Below are 21,693 nucleotides of genomic sequence, written 5' to 3' on the forward strand. Positions count from 1 at the left end.
ACGTTTTCCAGGAGGGAAAAGAGTTGGTATTGCTTCCTTGTGTACAACTGTGAGAATGCCAGGTAACTTCTTTTTTACTAAAGATATTCTTTTATCTTTCAAGATATGTAAGTAGAGGGATTTTAGAAGCTTACAGAATTTAAGGCATAGTTCAGCTACAATGAATTACTATATTAGAAGTCTTAGGTCACTCAGGATTTGAGGTTGGATCCAACTAGCTTTTATGTAAGTGAAAAAGCGAAGAAAGTTTCCTGTCAAGTACCCCCCAAAAGGCTATGCCATATGCACAGGGGCTGTAGGAAAAAGGAGAATTGAATGAGACAGTAAAAAAGTTAGCAGCATTCAGTTCATTTTAAAAGATTTTTAAATAGGGTAAGTTTTAGTAAATCCACACACACAAATAGACAGATCTTTTAACACTCAGATGGATTAACTCACAAAAAATAATTGGAGCACTTGGAAAACAGTTTAATTGGGATTAATTTACATAAATTGCAAACGTCTGACTGACTAGGTTTGTGGACTTACATGTATTTCTAATCTCTTCATTTCAATACATTAGTTAATACTGTGTAGAAGAAATGGAAAGCCAAGCCACAAATATGCATGGTTCTCATTTTCTAAACAGTTTACTCATTTCTGTTGTCTATTACTGTTACTGTTACCTATTACTGTTAACACTGGTTGAACATTCTGGTTCCTAGCTTTTGAATGCATAAAATTTAAGCAAAACTAGTAATAGCGGCTGCTGCTACTTTTCTATACAGTAAACATATACTTGCAGCCCCGAATTCCATAAATGAAGACTGTGAATCCACTGATACTTTTAAGAAATGGCTTTGACTAATATATCTTCTCGATCCTTAATGATCAAAGATACAGTTTTTCAACAATAACTTTCATTTCTCTAGAAGCTCTTTTGGTTTGAAGCAGAAATCTCAGTGCTCCTGTCAGAAAACTACTCAAAATAAGAAACTCTCTTCTTGAAGGTCACATACTGATTAGTATTTGCATACTTTTTTGTTGCTGCAAACTTGCTTATCTTTTAAATCCTCCATGAACTACTAGTACCTGTTGCTTCCTATTCCAGTTTTTCAGTTTGAGTGTCATTAAATTCTTAGAGACACACATATATAGCACTGGATATAAAAATAAGATGGGTGGATGCAAAGAGACTAAATATTAATGTCCAGTTTTCAGGTTAAAAAGATGTGTCATAAAGACATTAAAGTAAAACATTTCATGCTTTATGCAGCAAGTCACCCCAAAAAAGAGTACCACTTCTTCACCCACAGCCTTGCTTACTGAGACTTCCTGGGGGAAAAGAACTCTCTTATTTCAGACTAGCTGCAACAGGAGCACTCTGCTCATGATGAGATGGTGGACAGGAAACAGATGCTGTTCAAACAGTGTTGTCAAGTGTAACAGCAACTCCATGTGGACTAGGCAAATTTCCAGTGGAGGTGCTGTTACTTTTGAAGGCCACTGACCAGACTGGAGTAGGTATTGACTGAAGAACATCTGCCTATCAGGACAGACTGTAGGAGCACTCCAGAAAAATGTGTTATTACATACATAAGGAAGATACTGTTTTTCATTCCAGTGCATATTCTTTTGTCTTATATAAGCATATAAACATATTATGTGTTCTGTGGAAAAGGCAGCAAAGGGACACAGAACCAATCGATGTTTCTGTTCAAACCTGAGGTCCAGGGTAATGACCTATGATTTGACAGACTGTACTTTCTAAGTTTGTCTGTCATTTCTGTAGGTCAATACACTGCATACTTCCTCCACTACACTGGATACTTCCACCATTCAGCAAGTTACATAGAAGATATGTTGGGGGAAGATGAATTGGGATGCAAAGACGATGACCGAAGTTCAAACTGAAGGAAATAAATGATTTTAAAACACTTAAGGCCACTTCATATTACTCTTCAGTCTTAATGTGAATGCCCTTGTGTATCCATGTACCATTTATAATAATTTATGAATACTGTAATTAAAACAAATGTGAAGCTTCTGATTTACTTGAAAAACTGCCCCTAGTTTAAGATTGTAAGAAACCATGACCACTTTAGATCTGTGCTTGGATTTCAGATAAACACAAGAATTGTTCTACATCAATGTTTCCAATACCCATTTGGCAATTTATCTATAAAAACAAAATATTTTCAGAACAAAATATTAAAGTGCTTTTTTGTTTTCTTGTGAACAAACTGTTAAAAAAATCTAACACAGCAATAAATACTGTTTTTATTTCTCCATAATATAACTAAAGCAACTATTTTCAAAAAGAACTCAAGCTTGTCTTCCGGTGTTTTTCTCCTTTGTTACATCTATGCCTATAATGTTGGGGCAGGAATTTTATATAGAATCTCAGAAAGGATTATTTTGCCTTGATAATGAAATTAAAGAGATCATATGGCTATAAGAATTTTTGATTCAACAGAGACCGAAAGTAGCCACTTCCTGTAATATGAGAAATACATGTTCATAAGCACCATAAAAAGGAAGCAATAAATTATGACTTTATGATGACATGAACCAAAACAGAGAACCAACCCTTTCTATAATATGTTATTTCCCACCAATTGTATATCAGTTATTTACAAAGTTCAGTCTCAGCAGACAGCTCAGTCCCAGAACACAAGAAAATATTAATGGATTCAGCCATGGGATTGTGCAAGCTTATATAAGCTGTTTAATACACTTATAGTCCATCCAACACATTACTACCTATCCTGACTGGCAACAGTCCTCAAAAATCCTGAGGCAGAGGTCTTTTCTAGTCAGAGGCCCTGCACATGTGAAGCATGTGCTCTACCATAAAGCCATTGCCTCTTTAACCCCCACTCATTATTTAGATGTTTCTGTCCTGTGTTTCTCCTCACTGGGGACCCAAAACAGACTTACGTAAGTCTCCTCTTCTTCATTTTATCCTTGCAAGAACTGTGTGAAGTAAGTAAGGCTGAGAGAGTGACTGGCCCAAGGTCACCCAGTGAGTTTCCATTCTACGACCTGCCACCCAGTGAGTATCCATGGCAGAGCAGGGATTCAACCCTAAGTTCTCCCAGATGCTAGTTCAATACTCTAACCACCACACCACACCGGCTCAATTTGAATTTGATAATATAGAGGACTACCACATATAGTAGTCCTTAATCTCATGAGTTTCAGTGCAAAGTCACATTCATCTTAAGCAGAATTAACACATGCAGTGGTGGAATTTGTGCTTGGGAGGGGATGGGAAGGCAGAAGGGATTCTTCAGATTGCTTCTTAAAATTACATATAAATTAGGCCTATCGTGATTCGCTTCCTGAGTTACATGCGTATCATGGTTTGCTTGGTTCCATGGAAGAATTCCAGATAACAGATGCATCCATTATCAGTGGTCAGAAGGTCCTTAAAGCAGAGGCGAGAAGACTTTAGTCTTCTGAGGGGGGAGGTGTACTAGAATCCCCAAGATTCACAGCTGTGTTTTAAATTTATTAAGGAAAACTGCATACAAAGCACCTTCTCTTAACTATTGGGCCATGTGAATGAATCTTCCTTCAATGATCTCAAGCATGCACTCTGAGCCGGAATGCTATGCTGCCTGGAACAAGGTCACCTAGTGCTGCACACTTTGCAAGAATCCCAGCAGGCAACAGGTGGTTCACTGGAAATCTAGCAAGTGGATTACAATTTACCTTCGGCCTACATCAGTTCTAAAGAATACATCTATTTGCATGTAGTGCAAACATTCTAGGTTATTATTCGGAAGACAATGAATTGCAAGGTATATCAAATCAGAACACTGACAGTTCACGTAAGCAAACTAGTAAGATTTTTAAAACCCATAAGAAAACTTGTATACTTCATAGATGAAACATGCTTAAACCTCATCAGAGAGGAAGGAAAGGACTGGTTTAAGTTGTTTGGCCACTTTATGTCACCAAACACAAAAGACTTAAGACAGGCTTGATTTTGGCTTGGTTCCTTTTAGTAATTATTAACTCCTTATTCCCTTCTTTCTATCAAAGCCAGGGTATGAAAAAGTTTCTTTCTTATAGTATATATTGTTCTTGTCTGTCTTGTCTTTTGTCTTGGCTTCTTTTTTCCATTTTTCTTCCACTCATGTCCCAATATTTTTAACAGCAGATTAGAGCAAAGCATAAGAAAAAAATCTTATTAAATAAAAGAAACTTAGCAAAAATATGAATCCAATTAGTCTTGACAGTTTTTAAACAAAGGAAAACAGAAACAAACGCAAACCAACCTCAGTCACTTCCCAGAGAACATTGCTTCTGAGTTTAAAGTAACAATCTCACAAAGTATTCCCTACCCCCAAACAGCTACTTTTAGAATTTTCCTTCCTGCATTCACCTAGGGAATTCCTCCGGCATTCTAATTACTCAGTTCTCTCCCCAAACTGTCACCAATAGTATATCCCACACCCCTCCCTCCCCGACCAGCATTTTTCATATTTGTTTTAAGAGGGTATGCTTAAAACTCTCACATGCAGCAGGGCCCTTTTTTTAAAGCATAAATCCTGGAATTATTTTAAGAGAGTCAACATCACACATACAAAAAAACCCTACCAAAACTTTTTACTGACTCAAAAGGGCCATAAACTGAGGAGAGTCACTGAGGAGTGTTTTCTTTTTGAACCATGTTTTCCTGCTAATCTCCCTTTCCTGCATCCTCTAAGGCAGGGATGTCGAATTCATTTGTTATGAGGGCCGGACTGACATAAATGAGACCTTGTTGGGCTGCGCTGTGTTGGGCCAGGCCATGTGTTTACTTATTTAAGATTAGGTAGCAGAGATATAAACTTTTTAAAGGACACAAACAAACACAACTAAAGATTTTTTTTAAAAAAAAACCTCTTAAAATAAAACATGTTTAAAGCATTAGCATTTGTTGGTCTTAAAGGTGCTTTTTTTGTATTTCTCCCATGGGATCCAGGGAACTGGGCAAAGGAAGCTCTGGCTTTTTCCTTCCTTCCCCAGGTATTTTACTCTGTAGCTCCTGTGCTAATTTGGCCCCCAGGCTGCATGTTTGACACTCTGGCTCTAAGGAGCTACACGGCACTACATCTGTAAACCTCCCTTCTCTTTCTTCTCTGCTCTATACTCTCTTATACTGTTGCTCCTTCTTTTGCATAGCCTTATCTATGGATACTTAGTCACAGATCTGAGCCATGAACAGACAAAACTGCTTTCTACAAACCTGAAAAAAATGCCTGAAGTTTGCGGAAAAATCCAAAATCTAAAAACAAGCACATCTTGGGGATACAACTATCCAAAATAATAGAAGCAGCACTTGTAGCTTTAAGAAATAAATGCCCTCAGTGGCCAATGGCAGGCAAACACAAGAGAATTTCTAGAATTCAAGTCTTAGTTTCTGTGAGTAAAATGCAGGGGAAAGGGACAGGACACTGTTTTGGGTCTTTTTGAGGGAGGACTCTTTGGAGTCAGACCTGACAGCAACCGCCAAGCAACAGGCTACCATGCAACCTGCATGACTCACCCATGACTAACTGCTTGCTACAATTCAACAGCAGTCACCCCATGAAAACCAGTGTAATGGATAGTTGTAGACCAGGATCTGAAAAACCAAGTTTGAATAGCCACTGTAGCCCAAGGTCACCCAGTGAGCTTCTGTACCTATCACACATTCTCAGCTTAATTTATCATGAGGATTGTTGTGAGGATAAAAGAGGGAAGAAGACTATTGTGGCGAGAGATGATGTATAAAAAAGTAAATGAATATAGTTGAAGCAGAGCAGATAAAAGATAGACTGATTTATTGGTAGGTAAAGGAAAGAAGGAATAGGTGTTGCTAAGAGGAAGGAAAAGGGAAATAGTATGGGGATATGGGGGAAATGAAGTGTTCCTCCAAATCCTTGTGGGTCTGGGAGTGTATGGCTGCACAACTGGATGACAATTTTCCCAGGAAGAGGCTGCCAAGGAGAGGAAAAGCTGAAAACAGGGGCAGATAAAGGCAGGTTGGCTGGTGGGTGGGAAGGGTAGAAGGCTCTTCTTTAAGACCTTTTATGGCCTGGGCCTGCATATCTTCGGAACCGCCTCTCTCCATATGAACTCACCTGGGCTCTGAGGTCTGCTGCTCAACATCTCCTCATAATACCTGCTCCTAAGGACACCTGGCTAGCTTCAACGAGGGCCAGGGCTTTTTTGGCCCTGGTCCCTACCAGGTGGAATGAGCTTCCGCTGGAGATCCAGGTCCTGTGGGACTTATCAAGGTTTCACAGGGCCTGTAAGACAGAGCTCTTCCGCCAGGCTTTTAATTAATCCAGCGGGTGTCCTTGAAAGTTATCACTTCCCCCAGCATTTCACCATTATGGCCGCATGCTGTTTACTGCCTATGTCTGTAAGACTGTTTACTGTGCTGCTCCTGTTTTGTAATGTCTGTTTTTATATTATTTTAACTCTGTTGTTTTATTGTTGTAAGCCACCCTGAGTACGCTTGCAGGATACAGCAGGATATAGATAAAAAATTAAATTAAATTAAATTAAGGAAGCAGAAAAATGGGAGAGATTGTGGGGGCTGCCAAGGAAGGACAAGAGGAAATAATGGGGGAAAGGAAAATGACAATGCCCCTGCAAGTCCTGGTGGCTCTCGGGTCTCTATATTCCCATCTCTCAAGCTAATTTCCTATTTCTTTCTCCATCCCACAGGAATTCTTTGCTCCCTATTTCCCCTTTTTCTTTCTTACACCACCCATAGGTCCCTCAGAACCCAAATCCATCATTCCCATTTCCCCCCTCTATCTGCCACATAGGTCCCTCTGCATCTCCAACAGTCATTCCCCATTTATTCTTTTCTTCTATCTCTGTTCAGTAACTGCACACACAGCTTCCACACTCCCAGCAAATCACACACTTAGGGAGCTGCACATGAAGCTGTGCATCCATCTGCAAAAGCTTGGATGAACATTGCCATACTCCTCTGAATGCTGGGAGAGGAGCAGCATTGCAAATATAACCATTTGGCATTCATCCTCCCACCTCCACTTTTCCTGCAAAGATGTAGGAAGGGACCTCTAATGTCTATTTGGAATTCTGCCAGGTGGAGCAACTGCATTCTTGGTACATAGCATGTTTATTTCAATACCATCTGCCAGAGAACAAATCACAAAATGTTGGGCAGGAGGATATTATTCTTACTACTAATGTATTAAGCCCCAATTACAAAAAGGGACTAAAACTACAAACACACTAGCAGAAGATGCAAGAAGCCTAGATTTCTAAACATATGTGCAGTAAAAGCTTTGTTATCCAGCTCTCATGGGGAATGGGGGTTTCAGGTTAATGAAATATACCAGACACCCCAGCTTATTGCTCTGCCCTGCCCCCTACAGTGAATATCATGACGGCAATTCCCAGCCTTCACAGAATCATAGAATAGGATAATAATAGAGCTGGAAGGGACCACCCAAGGTCATCTAGTCCAACCCCTTGCACAATGCAGGAAATTCACAAATATCTACCCCTAAATTCACAGGATCCACATTGCTGTCAGATGGCCATCTAGCCTCTGTTTAAAACCCTTCAAGAAAAGAGAGCCCACCACCTTCTGAGGAAGCCTGTTCCACTGAAGAACCACTATCAGGAAGTTCTTCCTAATATTGAGCTGGAAACTCTTCTCATTTAATTTCAAACCACTGGTTCAGGTCCAACTTTCTGGAGCAACAGAAAACAATTCTGCACCATCCTCTATATGACAGTCCTTCAAGTACTTGAAGATGATGATCAGCTGCCTCTCAGCTGCCTCCTCTCCAGGCTAAACATACCCAGCTCCTTCAACCTTTCTTCATAGGACTTGGTCTCCAGACCTCCCAATTTATAGAATCATAGTTGGAAGGGACCTTCAGAGTCATCTAGTCCAAGAATGGCCAACAGTAGCTCTCCAGATGTTTTTTGCCTTCAACTCCCATCAGCCCCAGCCAGCATGGCCAATGGCTGCGGCTGATGGGAGCTGTAGGCAAAAAAACATCTGGAGAGCTACCGTTGGCCACCCCTGATCTAGTCCAACCCCCTGCACAATGCAGGAAACTCACAAATTGTTGTTATTCAATCGCACAGTTGCATCTGACTCTTTGCAACCCCATGGACAAAGTTACACCAGGCCCTCCTGTCTTCCACCATCCTCCGAAGTCTGCTCAAATTTGTGTTAGTTACATTAGTAACGCTGTCCAGTCATCTCATCTTTTGCCATTCCCTTCTTCTTTTGCCTTCTGTCTTTCCCAGCATCAAGGTCTTCTCCAGTGAGTGCTCCTTTCTTAATTGGTGGCCAAAGTATTTGAGCTTCAGCTTCATCATCTGACCTTCCAGGGAACAGTCAGGCTTGATTTCCCTTAGGACTGACTGATTGGATCTTCTTGCAGTCCAAGGGACTCTCAAGATTCTTCTCTAGCACCACAGCTCAAAAGCATCTATTCTTCTGCGCTCGGGCTTCCTTATGGTCCAACTCTCACAGCCATACATTACTACCGGGAATACCATCGCTTTGACTATATGGACTTTTGTTGGCAGGGTGATGTCTCTACTTTTTATTATACTGCCTAGGTTCTCCATAGCTGTCCTCCCAAATACTTCCCCCTAAATTCACAGGATCTTCATTGCTGTCAAATGGCCATCTAGCCTGCTTAAAAACCTCCAATGAAGGAGAGCCCACCACCTCCCGAGGAAGGTGTTTAAAAACCTCCTAGAATCATCTACAAATTTAATAAGCACTCCCTCTATTCCTTCATCCAAGTCATTTATAAAGATGCTGAACAAAACAGGCCCCAGGACAGATCCCTGAGGCACTCCACTTGTCACCTCTCTCTAAGAGGATGAAGAACCATTCATAAGCACTCTTTGGGTGCAATCTGTCAGCCAGTTACAGATCCACCTAACAGTAACAGGATCCAAATCCCATTTTACCAACTCGTCAACAAGGATAGTATGTAGTACCTTATCAAAAGCTTTTCTGAAATCAAGATAAACTATGTCACAATATTCCTCTGATCCAGCAAGATAGTAACTTTCTCAAAAAAAAAAAAAAACAACTGGATCAGGTTAGTCTTGTTGACTTGTCGGCAGGATCCTTCTTCCCCTTGAGCCACATAACCTTCCTATGCAGCAGGCAGACAAACAGGCCAGCTGCCCAGGAGCATTCTGGATGATCAAGTGTTAAACAACAAAGCAGCCCTCAACTATAACCAAGGCAATGCTCAAGAAAATTCTAGTATACATTTCCATTAAGAAGTACCATTAGGAAATAAGACGGACTCTTAAAAATAGCTGCTTCTGTATGAAAGTAGTTTGTCTTCATCATAATGGGCTCTTAGCATGGCTCATCCTTCCCTCCATAAAAACTGGCAAGGACACTGCAGCGCAGAGATAATGAGTCTTTATGTACAGAGTCTCCAGCTCCTGAGGGGTTTCTGATATCTACTGTATTAGAAGAGTTTGGCTTCTATACAGGCTCTTCTCAGCAACGTTGCAAAGAAAACAATTAGCACTGGGCCTGAGCAGGGTTGCCTGCATTTTCTTCCAAAGGTGGCAAATTGAGAGCCAGTTTGATGTAGTGGTTAAGTGCATGGACTCTTATCTGGGAGAATGGATTTGATTCCCCACTCCTCCACTTGCAGCTGCTGGAATGGCCTTGGGTCAGCCATAGCTCTCACAGACCTGTTTTTGAAAGGGCAGCTTCTGTGAAAGCTCTCTCAGCCACACCTACCCCACAGGGTGTTTGTTGGGGGGGAGGAAGGTAAAGGAGATTGTAAGCCATTCTGAGACTCTGAGATTCAGAGTGAAGGGTGAGGTACAAATCCAATACCTTCTTCTTTTTCAAATGAACTACTGGGACCCTGGCCAAATGACAGCCATGGACAAGGTTGGTTCTTCTATGGCAAAACCCAGCACAATCTCTTTTACCTAATGATGTGAACTGGTCTATGAACCTTTACCTACTTCACCATATTCAGCAAAAGCCCAGTAGAATCATAGAATTGGAAGGGACCTCCAGGCTCCAGGGTCATTTAGTCCAAACCCCTGCACAATGCAGGAAACTCACAAACACCTCCTCCTAAATTCACAGGGTCTTTATTGCTGTCTGATGGCCATGTAGCCCCTGTTTAAAAACCTCCAAGGAAGGAGAGCTCACCACCTCCCAAGGAAGCCTGTTCCACTGAGGAATTGCTCTAACAGTCAAGAAGTTCTTCCTAATGTTGAGCCGGAAACTCTTTTGATTTAATTTCAATCCATTGGTTCTGGTCCTACATTCTGGGGCTATAGAAAACAATTCCACACCCATCCTCAATATGACAGCCCTTCAAGTACTTGAAGATGGTGATCATATCACCTCTAAACCGCCTCCTCTCCAGGCTAAACATTCCCAGCTCCTTCAACCTTTCCTCATAGGACTTGGTCTCCAGACCCCTCACCATCTTCGTCGCCCTCTTCTGGACCCGTTCCAGCTTGTCTATATCCTTCTTAAAATGTGGTGCCCAAAACTGAACACAATACTCCAGGTGAGGTCTTACCAGAGCAGAGTAAAGTGATACCATCACTTCACGTGATCTGGACACTATACTTCTGTTGATACAGCCCAAAATTGCATTTGCCTTTTTAGCCACTGCATCACACTGTTGACTCATGTTCAGCGTATCATCCACTAAGACCCCTAGATCCTTTTTGCACATACTACTGCTAAGACAAGTCTCCCCCATCCTATAACCATGCATTGGATTTTTCCTACCAAAACGCAGAACTTTACATTTATCCCTGTTAAAATTCATTTTATTGATTTTAGCCCGTTTTCCAGCCTGTCAAGATCATCCTGTATCCTGTTTCTGTCTTCTTCTGTGTTTGCAACCCCTCCCAATTTAATATCATCTGCAAAATTAATAAGCATTCCCTCTATTCCTTCATCCAAATAACTGATAAAGATGTTGAACAAAACAGGTCCAAGGACAGATCCTTGAGGCACTCCACTTGTCACTCCTCTCTAAGAGAATGAGGAACCATTCACAAGCACTCTTTGGGTGCAATCTGTCAACCAGTTACAGATCCACCTAACAGTAACAGGATCCAAACCACATTTTACCAACTTGTCAACAAGGATAGTATGTGGAACCTTATCAAAAGCCTTACTGAAATCAAGATAAACGATGTCTACAACATTCCCCTGATCCAACAAAGTAGTCACTTTCTCAAAAAAAGAGATCAGGTTAGTCTGACATTGTTCTTGAGAAAACCACGCTGGCTCTTAGTAATCACATCCATTCTTTCTAAATGTTCCACGACCGTTTGATGATTTGTTCTAAAACTTTTCCAGGTATAGACGTCAAGCTGACGGGTTGGTAGTTACCCGGATCGTCTTTTTTCCCCTTCTTGAAGATGGGAACAACATTCGTCCGCCTCCAATCTTCCAGCACCTCTCCTGTTCTCCGAGAATTCTCAAAAATAATAGCCAGAGGCTCAGAAATTACATCCGCAAGCTCTTTTAGAACCCTTGGATGCAGTTCATCTGGCCCTGAGGACTTAGTTTCATTTAAAGAAACTAGGTGTTTATGTAATACCCCTACGCTGATCCTAGGTTGGAACTTCATACCCTCATTATATGTTCTGTTTTTGCCATGTTGAGCACTATTTCCCTCAGAAGAGGAGGAAAAGTAGGAATTGAGCAGTTCCACCCTCTCTTCATTACCTGTTACAATTTCACTTCCTTGCCCTCACTCACAATGGGAATACCATGTCCTTGCTCTTTTTCTTACTCTGAACATAAGAAAAGAACCCTTTTTTGTTGTTTTTAGCATCTTTGGCCAGCCTAAGCTCATACTGAGCTTTAGCTTTCCTAACTTTTTCTCTACAAGCACTGGTGATTTCTTTATATTCATCCTTGGTTATAAGGCCCTCCTCCCAATTCCTAAAGGAGTTTTTTTTATTTCTCAAGTCTTTAGAGAGCTGTTTATGGAGCCACTTTGGCTTCTTTAGGCTTTTTCCATTTTTTCTTCTCATAGGAATCATCTATGATTGCACTTTCAGTATTTCGCTTTTAAGCAACTCCCACCCCTCCTGAGCCCCCTTCCTCCTAAGTATTTCTGACCATGGGATTTTACCCAGCATAGTTCTAAGTTTATCGAAGTTTGCCTTTCTGAAATCCAACATATAAGTTTGACTACGTATAGCTTTTCCCTTCCCTAAGACTGTAAATTCCAAAATCACATGGTTGCTACTGCCCAGGGTGCCCACTATTTCTACTTCTTCAATCAATTCTTCCTTGTTGGTGAGAATCAAATCCAAGATAGCAGATCCCCTTGTTTCCTTCTTCACTTTCTGGAAAAGGAAGTGGTCAGCAAGACAAGTCAGGAATCTATTTGACTTTTCATTTTTAGCAGAGCTGGACTTCCAACAGATGTCTGGGTAACTGAAATCTCCCATGATCACTGTATCCCTTCTCTTGGAGAACTTTGCAATCTGCTGTAGAAGTATCACATCCAAGTCCTCTACCTGACTTGGTGGTCTATAGCAGACCTCCACAATAATATCACTTGTTATTTCTTAGTTCTTTTATTTTTACCCAGAGACTTTCAACTGAGCTGCCATGGTCAGATTCACATATTTCCTCACAAGTATATACCTCCTTCACATATACTGCTATGCCTCCACCCTTTCTCATTTGCCTGTCCCTTTTAAATAAGTTGTACCCCTGAATCCTAATATTCCAGTTGTCTGTCATCCCACCAAGTTTCAGTAAGGCCTATTATGTCATAGTCTCCTTCCTTTATTAGGACTTTCAGTTCCTCCTGTTTGTTTCCCATACTCTATGCATTAGTGCAGAGACATCAGAATCCATGTTTTATGCATCCCGAGGGTTTAGTTTCCGTACAAGCCTGCAAGTTAACATTACCTAGTGTATGCACCACTCTTAGTTTCTTACACACTGTTTCATGAGCTCTTTGCTCCTTCGCAAATACCATCTAATATGAACAAGAAATAGTGCAAAGGACAAAGCTACTTGGACTGGACCAAGTTCCATTCTCAACATCTGGAGCCATCAGATATATCCTGTGTCCCACTAACGTGCTCAAGTCTACACCTCTGCCAAAATAGTGAAGGGTAAACCCTCACTTCTGTGGAGAAAAATAATGGCTTGCCCACACCGCTTCTGAGAGGCAACACGTGGCTTCCATCTCTGACCCTGGATATCCCAGCTGTAGTGCGACTATAAAGTGTATGAGTATACGTCCTTGAAATGCAAAAGCTCTCCCTTTACACATAGCCTGTTCATCAGTTTGGTGGGATCTTAGTTATGTAACTAAACAACTGTTTGCTTGTGATCCCCTTTTTATCACACTGTGAAAGCTTATTTATATAAAGCCCCAATCCTGTGACCACCTGTGTGTGCACAGACTTCAATATGCATGCCAACTTTGTGCTTACACTAAAAGAGCTCCCCCACTCCTTCACTTAAATACCAGGAACAGCTGTTTACATACATTCCATCCTTTGCAGACCTAAATGAGGACAACAGGCTTGCTTCCACCAAGTTCCTGAAGGACAAAGATTTGGAAACAGCACCCCCTGAGTGTATTCTTATGCAAATGCACATACTGATGAAGCAAGCATGGAAATGGTATGCATGGTTTCCCCAAAGCACCTACCACAAAGATAGTGACAGCCAAGGTCAAAATATGTTGGAGCTTTGAAGTATTCCCTTTGCCAATTGTTGCTGTATGCAAAAACCCCAAACGAAGCCACATTACATTTTAAAATAACCAAATTCCTATAAAACACATACCTGTTGATTAAGGGTTCACCTGTTTTCTTATGGTAAAAAACTGGAATGGGAACACCCCAGCGCCTCTGTCTGGATATACACCAGTATGTTCTCCTATCCAGCATTTCTAGCATTCTATTCATCCCTGAAGCTGGGACACATTTAACTTTCTTAAGTGCCTCCTATAAAACATTCAGAAAAAGTCTTACAGTTTGACAAAAGATCATATGTCAAAGAGAGGTAAAGACACTATTTTCCCACAAAACTGTTTTGCAAAAAACAAACTTTAGAAGAGCATGTCATATGAACATATGAAGCTGCCTTATAATGAATCAGACCTTTGGTCCATCAAAGTCAGTATTGTCTACTCAGACTGGTAGCGGCTCTCCAGCGTCTCAAGCTGAGGTTTTTCACACCTACTTGCCTGTACCCTTTTTTGGAGATGCCAGGGATTGAACCTGGGACCTTCTGCTTACCAAGCAGATGCTCTACCACTGAGCCACCGTCCCTCCCCTATTTGGGAGGTTTCCCATATTTTAAATTTTAAAATCTTACAACTGTATTTCTGAAATAAATACTATGTATTTAGAATTTCAGTTCACATTTATAGGTGCTGTGGGTACAAAAACATTGAAGTCCAATACTTCACATGATCCAAATGCAGGGTTCCTGAACCTCCTCATGGAAACAATATTTAAAAAAAATGCCTAAAAGTGCATGAGAGGCTCAGGGGGAACATGATGTCCTCCTTGTCAGTCAAAATTGTAACATCTTTATTGTTTATAAAAATTGTTGGACCTCCTTTAAAAATCTTTGACCCAACAAAGTATGTTAAAACACAGTTGCTTCAAGATCATCATTCAGTATTGAGCACCAAAAGCAAGACCCAAAAAAGAACTGAGGAAACTGGTGACATGTCTAAAGTTTAGAAACTATTTTAAAGTAGAGGTAAGTCTGTAGCACATGAAAATAATATTGTTTCAAAGAATCCCATGTGTTTCTCCTTCATTTCCCTCGAGAGTTCCGACATCTCTTTTTCCAGAACACGCCCCCCCTCACCCAAATGTGTACCTTATGAGCTGTGCAAGTATATCTAGAAATCTCTTCTAGGTGATTCTAAATTCCATCTTAAACAGTCTGGCAAACAACAGCTACCACTCATTTCAAGCTGCCAAGGGACTGGACTAAGGATGCCAGCCTCCAGGTAGGATGTGGGGAATTCCCCAGAATTGCAGCTCATCTCCAGACTATAAAGATCAGTTTCTCTGGAGAAAATGGATACTTTGAAGGGTGGGCTCTATGGTATTGTACCCCAGCTGAAGTTTCTGTCCTTTCCATGATTCACCCCTACATTCTAGGAGTTCCCCGCCCCTGATGGCGGCCAGGGGGACCTGGCAACCCTAGATTGGACACTATGTGCTTTCTTGGATGGGATCCCAAGATCTGTCATCATTTATTTATTTACTTTAATTTATACCCCGCCCTCCCCACGGAGCGGGCTCAGGGCAGCTTACAATTCACGTAATCATAACAGGAGCAGAAAAGTTTAAAATCCAACCAGTTAAAATTTAAAATCCATACTTAAAGCCATAATAGAGTTGCCACAGTAATAACATACAGGTAAAAACCTTCTGGGCAGTACTGTAGAATGTTGGGTTTTCAGCTACAGGGCTGAGCTGACAGCAAAGAAGGCCAAAAGATGGAAGTTTGTAGATGAGTTGTTTTTTATCTCATCTATTTCTGTTCCCATGCTACCAAAAAGCATGGACTGTGATGGGGGGTGGGGCTTTACAATGAATGGGAATCACAGAAATCCTACTAACCTTTGAATATGCAGAAATGCCTTAGAATCTAACCCACTGCCTTTATATATCCTACAGGGGGTTCTCATCTGGAGGTCAAATATCGGCATTCAGAACCAGATGAAAACATTTTGAATAATGAAAATTACATCTGACAGTTTAGCAAGAACGAAAGGTTCAGAGAGTCCGTCTAATACCTGAGAAGCAGCCTTGAGATTCTCTGTATTAATGAACCACTGCTTGCTGGCACGAATAATCACTGGTTTTTTAGTCCTCCAGTCATATGGGTAGCTGTGGGTGAATTTCTCTTCTTTCAATAAATTTTTGGCTGCCTGAAGCATCTGAATGACTGTGGAAAGCCATAGAAAGATCACTGGTGAATTTCAAATGTCAGCATCTTGCACAACTGGAGATCTGCTATGTCCTACTTTATTTTCAGATAGAAATCATGTACAGACCCATTTCATTTCCGTCTTCAAGAACAGATTTATTCTGAAGCTCTGAACCTGCAGCCTCTGTGAAAAGTCCACCTTCATCCACCAGACAATCCTAGAAGAACATTAGTTGATTTTATAAACCTGAAAATGTTTTATCAGACATGCTTTATAAGGACATGGTCAAAGACAGCTAGTGGAGACAGCTGAATTAGGAAATTCCTGGTTCAATTTCTGCTTCTGTAAAGAACTCTTTAGGTGATCTTACATGAGCTAATCTCTTAGATCAGCCCTCATTCTGCAATATGAAGAAGAATACTGACCTACCTTAACAGGACTTATTGTAAGGACTGCTATAAGGCAATTTATACCATATGCTTTGCACATCTGAAAGCACTACAGAAACATGTGTCTATATATCTCCAATAGCTAGGGAACTTCCATGTAGATATGCAAATCCATCCAACAGGTCCAGCCACAGCTACAATATAGGCGTCTATAAAACTAGAGAAACTCCCAGGCTTGGAAAAACCTTAATAAAGAAAAATTGGGTATAGAAAATCTACACATGTGCATGTGTATCAACCTCCCCGCACACGCACCCACCAAAGTTCAACAATATTTGGGCTAGCAATGCAAAATGGAACTCAAAAGCATAGCAGCAAGACACACCAGGAACAGGGAAAGTTGGAGCTGCTTCTGGCTTCCTTCCCCGATGCTCATTTCTCCTCTTCTTACTGTATGTGTATGCATATGCACACAGGAGGAGGAGACAAGTAAGCAGGAAGGAGGGACAGAGGCAATGCTGAGGATGTTGAGGATGGAGAAATGAGATTTCCTTTCCCCTGAGAGTCCTCACAAAATCATCATAATCTCCCCAGCTCTCTAAAGTGAGGCTCAAGATACTGGCATGTATCCTACCACTTCCCTGAGCAAAATCTGCAGTCCTTTCTCCAGCCTAAGGAGTCTTCTGTTGGAGGAAAAGTATTGCCAAGAATTTGCTGACAGCTGACTACAGATAGTATAAGGATTCAGCGAAGGGGTTTATCCAAAGACAATAAGCTGTATTTTTTTGAGGATTCTCAACACCTGATTGGATGATTTTTAGGACAGTATCACTCTGTCTTGGTACACAACTGCCTTCTTTTCCTGACTAGTTATGTGAACAGAACTCCAGGGCCAAACTATGCATGATGCTGGACATCCATGACTGGATCTTTCAATGTATAATTCAAGCTCAGGGCAGGGGGGGGGGCAATGGATTGGGACATGTGCGCAAGTAGCTCTTTCCATCTACACCCTTCCTCAGCTGCTAGTAGATCTAATACCGGGGGGGGGGGGGTGGAGAGAAAGGCACAATTGTGTTGTCTGTCCTCTCCCTGCCTCCCAATTAGTTATAACTAGAGCTGGGGGGAATCAGGATTCTCTTTGGAAATGACAGGAGAAGGGGGAAGATCATTTCTCCCACAGACAAGATCCAACCCAGAATAATAAGTGACTATACAAACATTCTATGAGTTATCAGCCACTCTCAGGAGGACTAAAAAATGAGAATAGGAGCTTCCACTCTTTCTTGCTCCATCAATAAATGTTTGACATCAAGAATTTTTGTACTAGAAAGACACAAATTAAAAATCTAAGCAAGCAAAACCACAGTACCATGGGAAGTTGGTGGTGAGAAGCTACACTGTAATCTTCCATACCATGAGCTGGGGCTGTATGGACTAATCCTGTTCCTTTTGACATGGTCACATGATCTGCAGGTAAAAGTGGGGACTGTTTTCCAGGAATTGTAGGATGTGAGCATGTGCCACTTTCCAAATCTACCCCTGAATTAAAAAAGAAAAATACAGAAGTAGAAACATAAGAATCAAATCTGACATAATGGAAATTGAACTCTGGTCACATTTTAAAGTAAGGTTATGCTCCCCCTCCCTCTCTGTCCACAAGTCTTCAGCATCTCAACCTGTCATGATCTTAGGCATAGTACAGCCTAGACGGCAGAGAGAAGTTTGTGTAGTAGTGACTTGTGGGCCTACATCTCCCATGAACCCTTCTGTTCCCCAGATTGGGTGAAAAGGTTTTGGAGGGAGAACTTGCTCGGGTGTGTGTGTGTGTGTGTGTGGAACCTGGGAGAAAATAATAAAAAGGCCAAGCTACAGACAGGGTGGTTCTTTGTGGAACTGAAGGCAGATTAGCTTTTTATGTTGTAAGCTGCCCTGAGCCCACCTCGGTGGGGTAGGGCGGGATATGAATAGAATAGAATAGAATAGAATAGAATAGAATAGAATAGAATAGAATAGAATAGAATAGAATAGAATAGAATAGAATAGAATAGAATAGAATAGAATAGAATAGAATAGAATAGAATAGAATAGAATAGAATAGAATAGAATAGAATAGAATAGAATAGAATAGAATAGAATAGAATAGAATAGAATAGAATAGAATAGAATAGAATAGAATAGAATAGAATAGAATAGAATAGAATAGAATAGAATAGAATAGAATAGAATAGAATAAAATAAAATAAAATAAAATAAAATAAAATAAAATAAAATAAAATAAAATAAAATAAAATAAAATAAAATAAAATAAAATAAAATAAAATAAAATAAAATAAAATAAAATAAAATAAAATAAAATAAAATAAAATAAAATAAAATAAAGGTTGCAGCCAGCGAGGGATCCCTCATCCAAGGAGGGTGAGTTGGTTTGAAGGTAGTAGAAGGAAACATCCAGTTAGTTTTATCAGGGCTGTTTAATTTCTTTGCACCAATCTTTACTGTTTCTTCATTCACTATTTCACTAAAAGTTTTACAACCCACTCATTGTTTTGAGCACTTATAAAAAACCTGTTATTGTTAAACTGCCTGGATCCTCATGTCTCTTCGGTCATGGTTAAAATGTACTTGCTAATAAGGAAGACACATGGGTTCGGTGGGTGCTCTGGGTCCTCCCATACAGATCCTTACCAGAGTGGTGGCAGCCAGCAGAAGCCCTGTCTGGTCCCCTGCTGTGTGACACTGCCAGACACTTGAATATTCTGTCTTGTAACACAATAAATAATTTTTTAAAAACCAAAGAGATCCATGCCATGGTTCAGGATTACTTCCTTTGAGTGAACAGACAAGCAACTGAAGCTACTGAAACCTATAAATTTTAAAAATCAGTCAGTAAATTTCTATAATGAAAAGCAGAATCAACAGTACAACCAAAAAAAGACACCCAAGGATTACCTTAAAGACAACTCAAGAAGAATAACCGGATTTATCATCTGAGACTAATTACTGCTCAACAAAATGTACTAAGAGCTCAGAATACAAGCAGTCCTTGCTAGTTAGTCAGCAAATGATAATGCACTAGACCAGTGTTTACAAACATTTAAGATTTCTTAAATTCAGAGTATTAAAACATCTACCTTTACATGTTGAAATCACATCAAACTCTGTATCCAAAACAGCAGCTGTAGACTGAACTCTGTCCGCAGCCACAATAAAGTGCTCCCCAGTATCTGTACACTTCACAATCGAATACCTACAAGTTTAGGCACATATACATATAAATATTCTACAATACCATGAAGATATGATGCAGAATGAATGAAAACAGCAGACTTTTCTCTTTTTTTACTGTCAAGTTGCAGCTGACTTATGGTAACACCTCATGGGGTTTTCAAGGCAAGAGACATTTATTGGTGATTTGCCATTGCAAGCCTTTGCACAATGACCTTCAACTACCTTGGTGGTCTCCCATCCAAATACTGACCAGGGCTGACCCTGATTGGCTTCTGAGATCTAATGAGTTTAGGCTATCCTTTTATTTATTATTTATTTATTTGATTTGATTTATATCCCACTCTCCCCGCCAAGGGTAGCTCACAGTATAAAATCACAGTAACAATTAAAACAATACATATTATAAAATTACAGATTTTACAATTTAAAACAATCAAAATTGATTTGGTGCTAATCTCATTAGATGATGTATATTTTCAGTGGCGACAGCATTTCTCCAGTTTCCTACAATGCAGGCTCTGTGTCCATTAAAAGCCAACCTTATCCCATGACAATTCACAGAACACAGCAGTGCTGACAAGGAATTTGCTGTCACACAGAAGGAAGCACCAATTCCACTTCACTGCATTTTCATAGTCAAAATGAAGACAAGTCCATTTTGTGAAGATTATTTTTAAGAAATCTGCACAGACTGAATTATGCTATATTCCCTAGGTACCTTGAAAAATCTGCCCATCAGTGACAAAATTTAAGAACAGCCTGGTTATCCAAACTTGTCTCCAGTTGCCAACAGTGACAAACTGAAGTGAGATTTGGTATGTAGAAACAAAGTAATAGAACACATTTAATAGTTTGAAGAGAACAACTTCAATTCAGTTTCCATGAATTTGTCCACTCCCCTTCAAAATCTAGTAGCAAATGAACTCAGTCCACTTTTGCATGTGGAGAAATACTAGATAAAATGCATTGAGCGTTCTTTGGTTCTACTTTTATTTGCTTTATCTGCATCCTTTTGCTTAGGTACAACATACTTAAAATTAGTAGAAACTAGAAATTAAGCAAAGGTAATAAAATGACATTTTTCTTCCAATTCTTTTATCAGTAAGGATCTGTGCCAAATGACATAACATTTTAAACTCAAGGGTATAAAGAAATTTTAAAAATCAGTTGAGAATTTGGCAGTGGAGCTAGTGGCAGAGCTGTTAAGAAATCATAAATGTACACATGTAGTATATCCACATCTACAATCTTATCTTATGTTTTTATATTACTGCAAGCATTCCATACAATGGAAATGAGAGTTACAATTAATATACTAAGAACTTTGGATTTTTGTATTTAAGAAGACATCAAAAATGTTTCAAAGGAATGAAGGCAGACAAAAACAGTGGAAAGAAAACATGCAAGTCTCCTTTTTGGATCTGTAAAATTTTGGATCTGTGTATTTTAATAGCTGTTGTCATATTATTCAAACAAAGCCCTATACAAACACTCTCCTGGATGTAAACACTGGTACTTGATTCTTAGTAAACAAAGCAGATCAAGCAGCACAAATAACTAGTTCAGCACTAATATTTGCACCATATCATTGCAAACGTAGAGGGATTTCAAGTTGTTCCAGTACCAGAGATAAATTAAAACAATTAATTACATACTCTGAATTTGGCATGTAGCAAACAGCTTGATTGGCTGGAATAGTCCAGGGTTGTGTGGTCCAGATTATCAAACTCACAGACTGCATTCCATCTACAGACAGAAACACATTCTATTAGGCCATCTTTTTGAAGAACCAAAATAAAACAAACACAGACATTGAATTCGGAACACATTGCATACCTATCAGAGAAGCCAACTTGGGTGGTGCTTTCAACAAGGGAAATCTGACATAAACAGAATGGCTAATGTGCTGTGGATTATATTCAAGCTCAGCTTCAGCCAGGGCTGTACTGGATAAAGAACAAGCACATAATTTTTTGGGAGGGTGAGTTATAAATTGGAAATAATAAATAAATGGCTCAAATTGCTCCCTTCCAACAGCAGTCTGACAATGGGTACTACTTGAGGCCTTTCCCATGCCTTTTCCACCTCTATTTCCCTTCCTCATCTATCTGCCTTCCTTCGCTCTTTCTCTAAAACATCTGACATTCATACCTTGTGGC

General features: G+C 40.1%; 1 protein-coding gene across 1 annotated transcript in view; it reads right to left on the bottom strand.

The window, feature by feature from the left end:
* IARS2 (isoleucyl-tRNA synthetase 2, mitochondrial) overlaps positions 1-21,693 on the bottom strand; it is a 52,175-nt gene that overhangs the window by 25,229 nt on the left and 5,253 nt on the right. The window contains exons 6-12 of the mRNA XM_060246484.1: positions 21,371-21,480; positions 21,190-21,280; positions 19,438-19,553; positions 17,676-17,845; positions 16,041-16,131; positions 15,780-15,931; positions 13,802-13,962 (exon numbers count right to left, since the gene is read on the bottom strand). Of these exons, the coding sequence (XP_060102467.1) occupies positions 13,802-13,962; positions 15,780-15,931; positions 16,041-16,131; positions 17,676-17,845; positions 19,438-19,553; positions 21,190-21,280; positions 21,371-21,480 (891 nt within the window). The remainder of the gene's footprint in view (positions 1-13,801; positions 13,963-15,779; positions 15,932-16,040; positions 16,132-17,675; positions 17,846-19,437; positions 19,554-21,189; positions 21,281-21,370; positions 21,481-21,693) is intronic.

This window comes from Heteronotia binoei, chromosome 1 (assembly GCF_032191835.1).
Source record: "Heteronotia binoei isolate CCM8104 ecotype False Entrance Well chromosome 1, APGP_CSIRO_Hbin_v1, whole genome shotgun sequence".
NCBI lineage: Eukaryota > Metazoa > Chordata > Lepidosauria > Squamata > Gekkonidae > Heteronotia > Heteronotia binoei.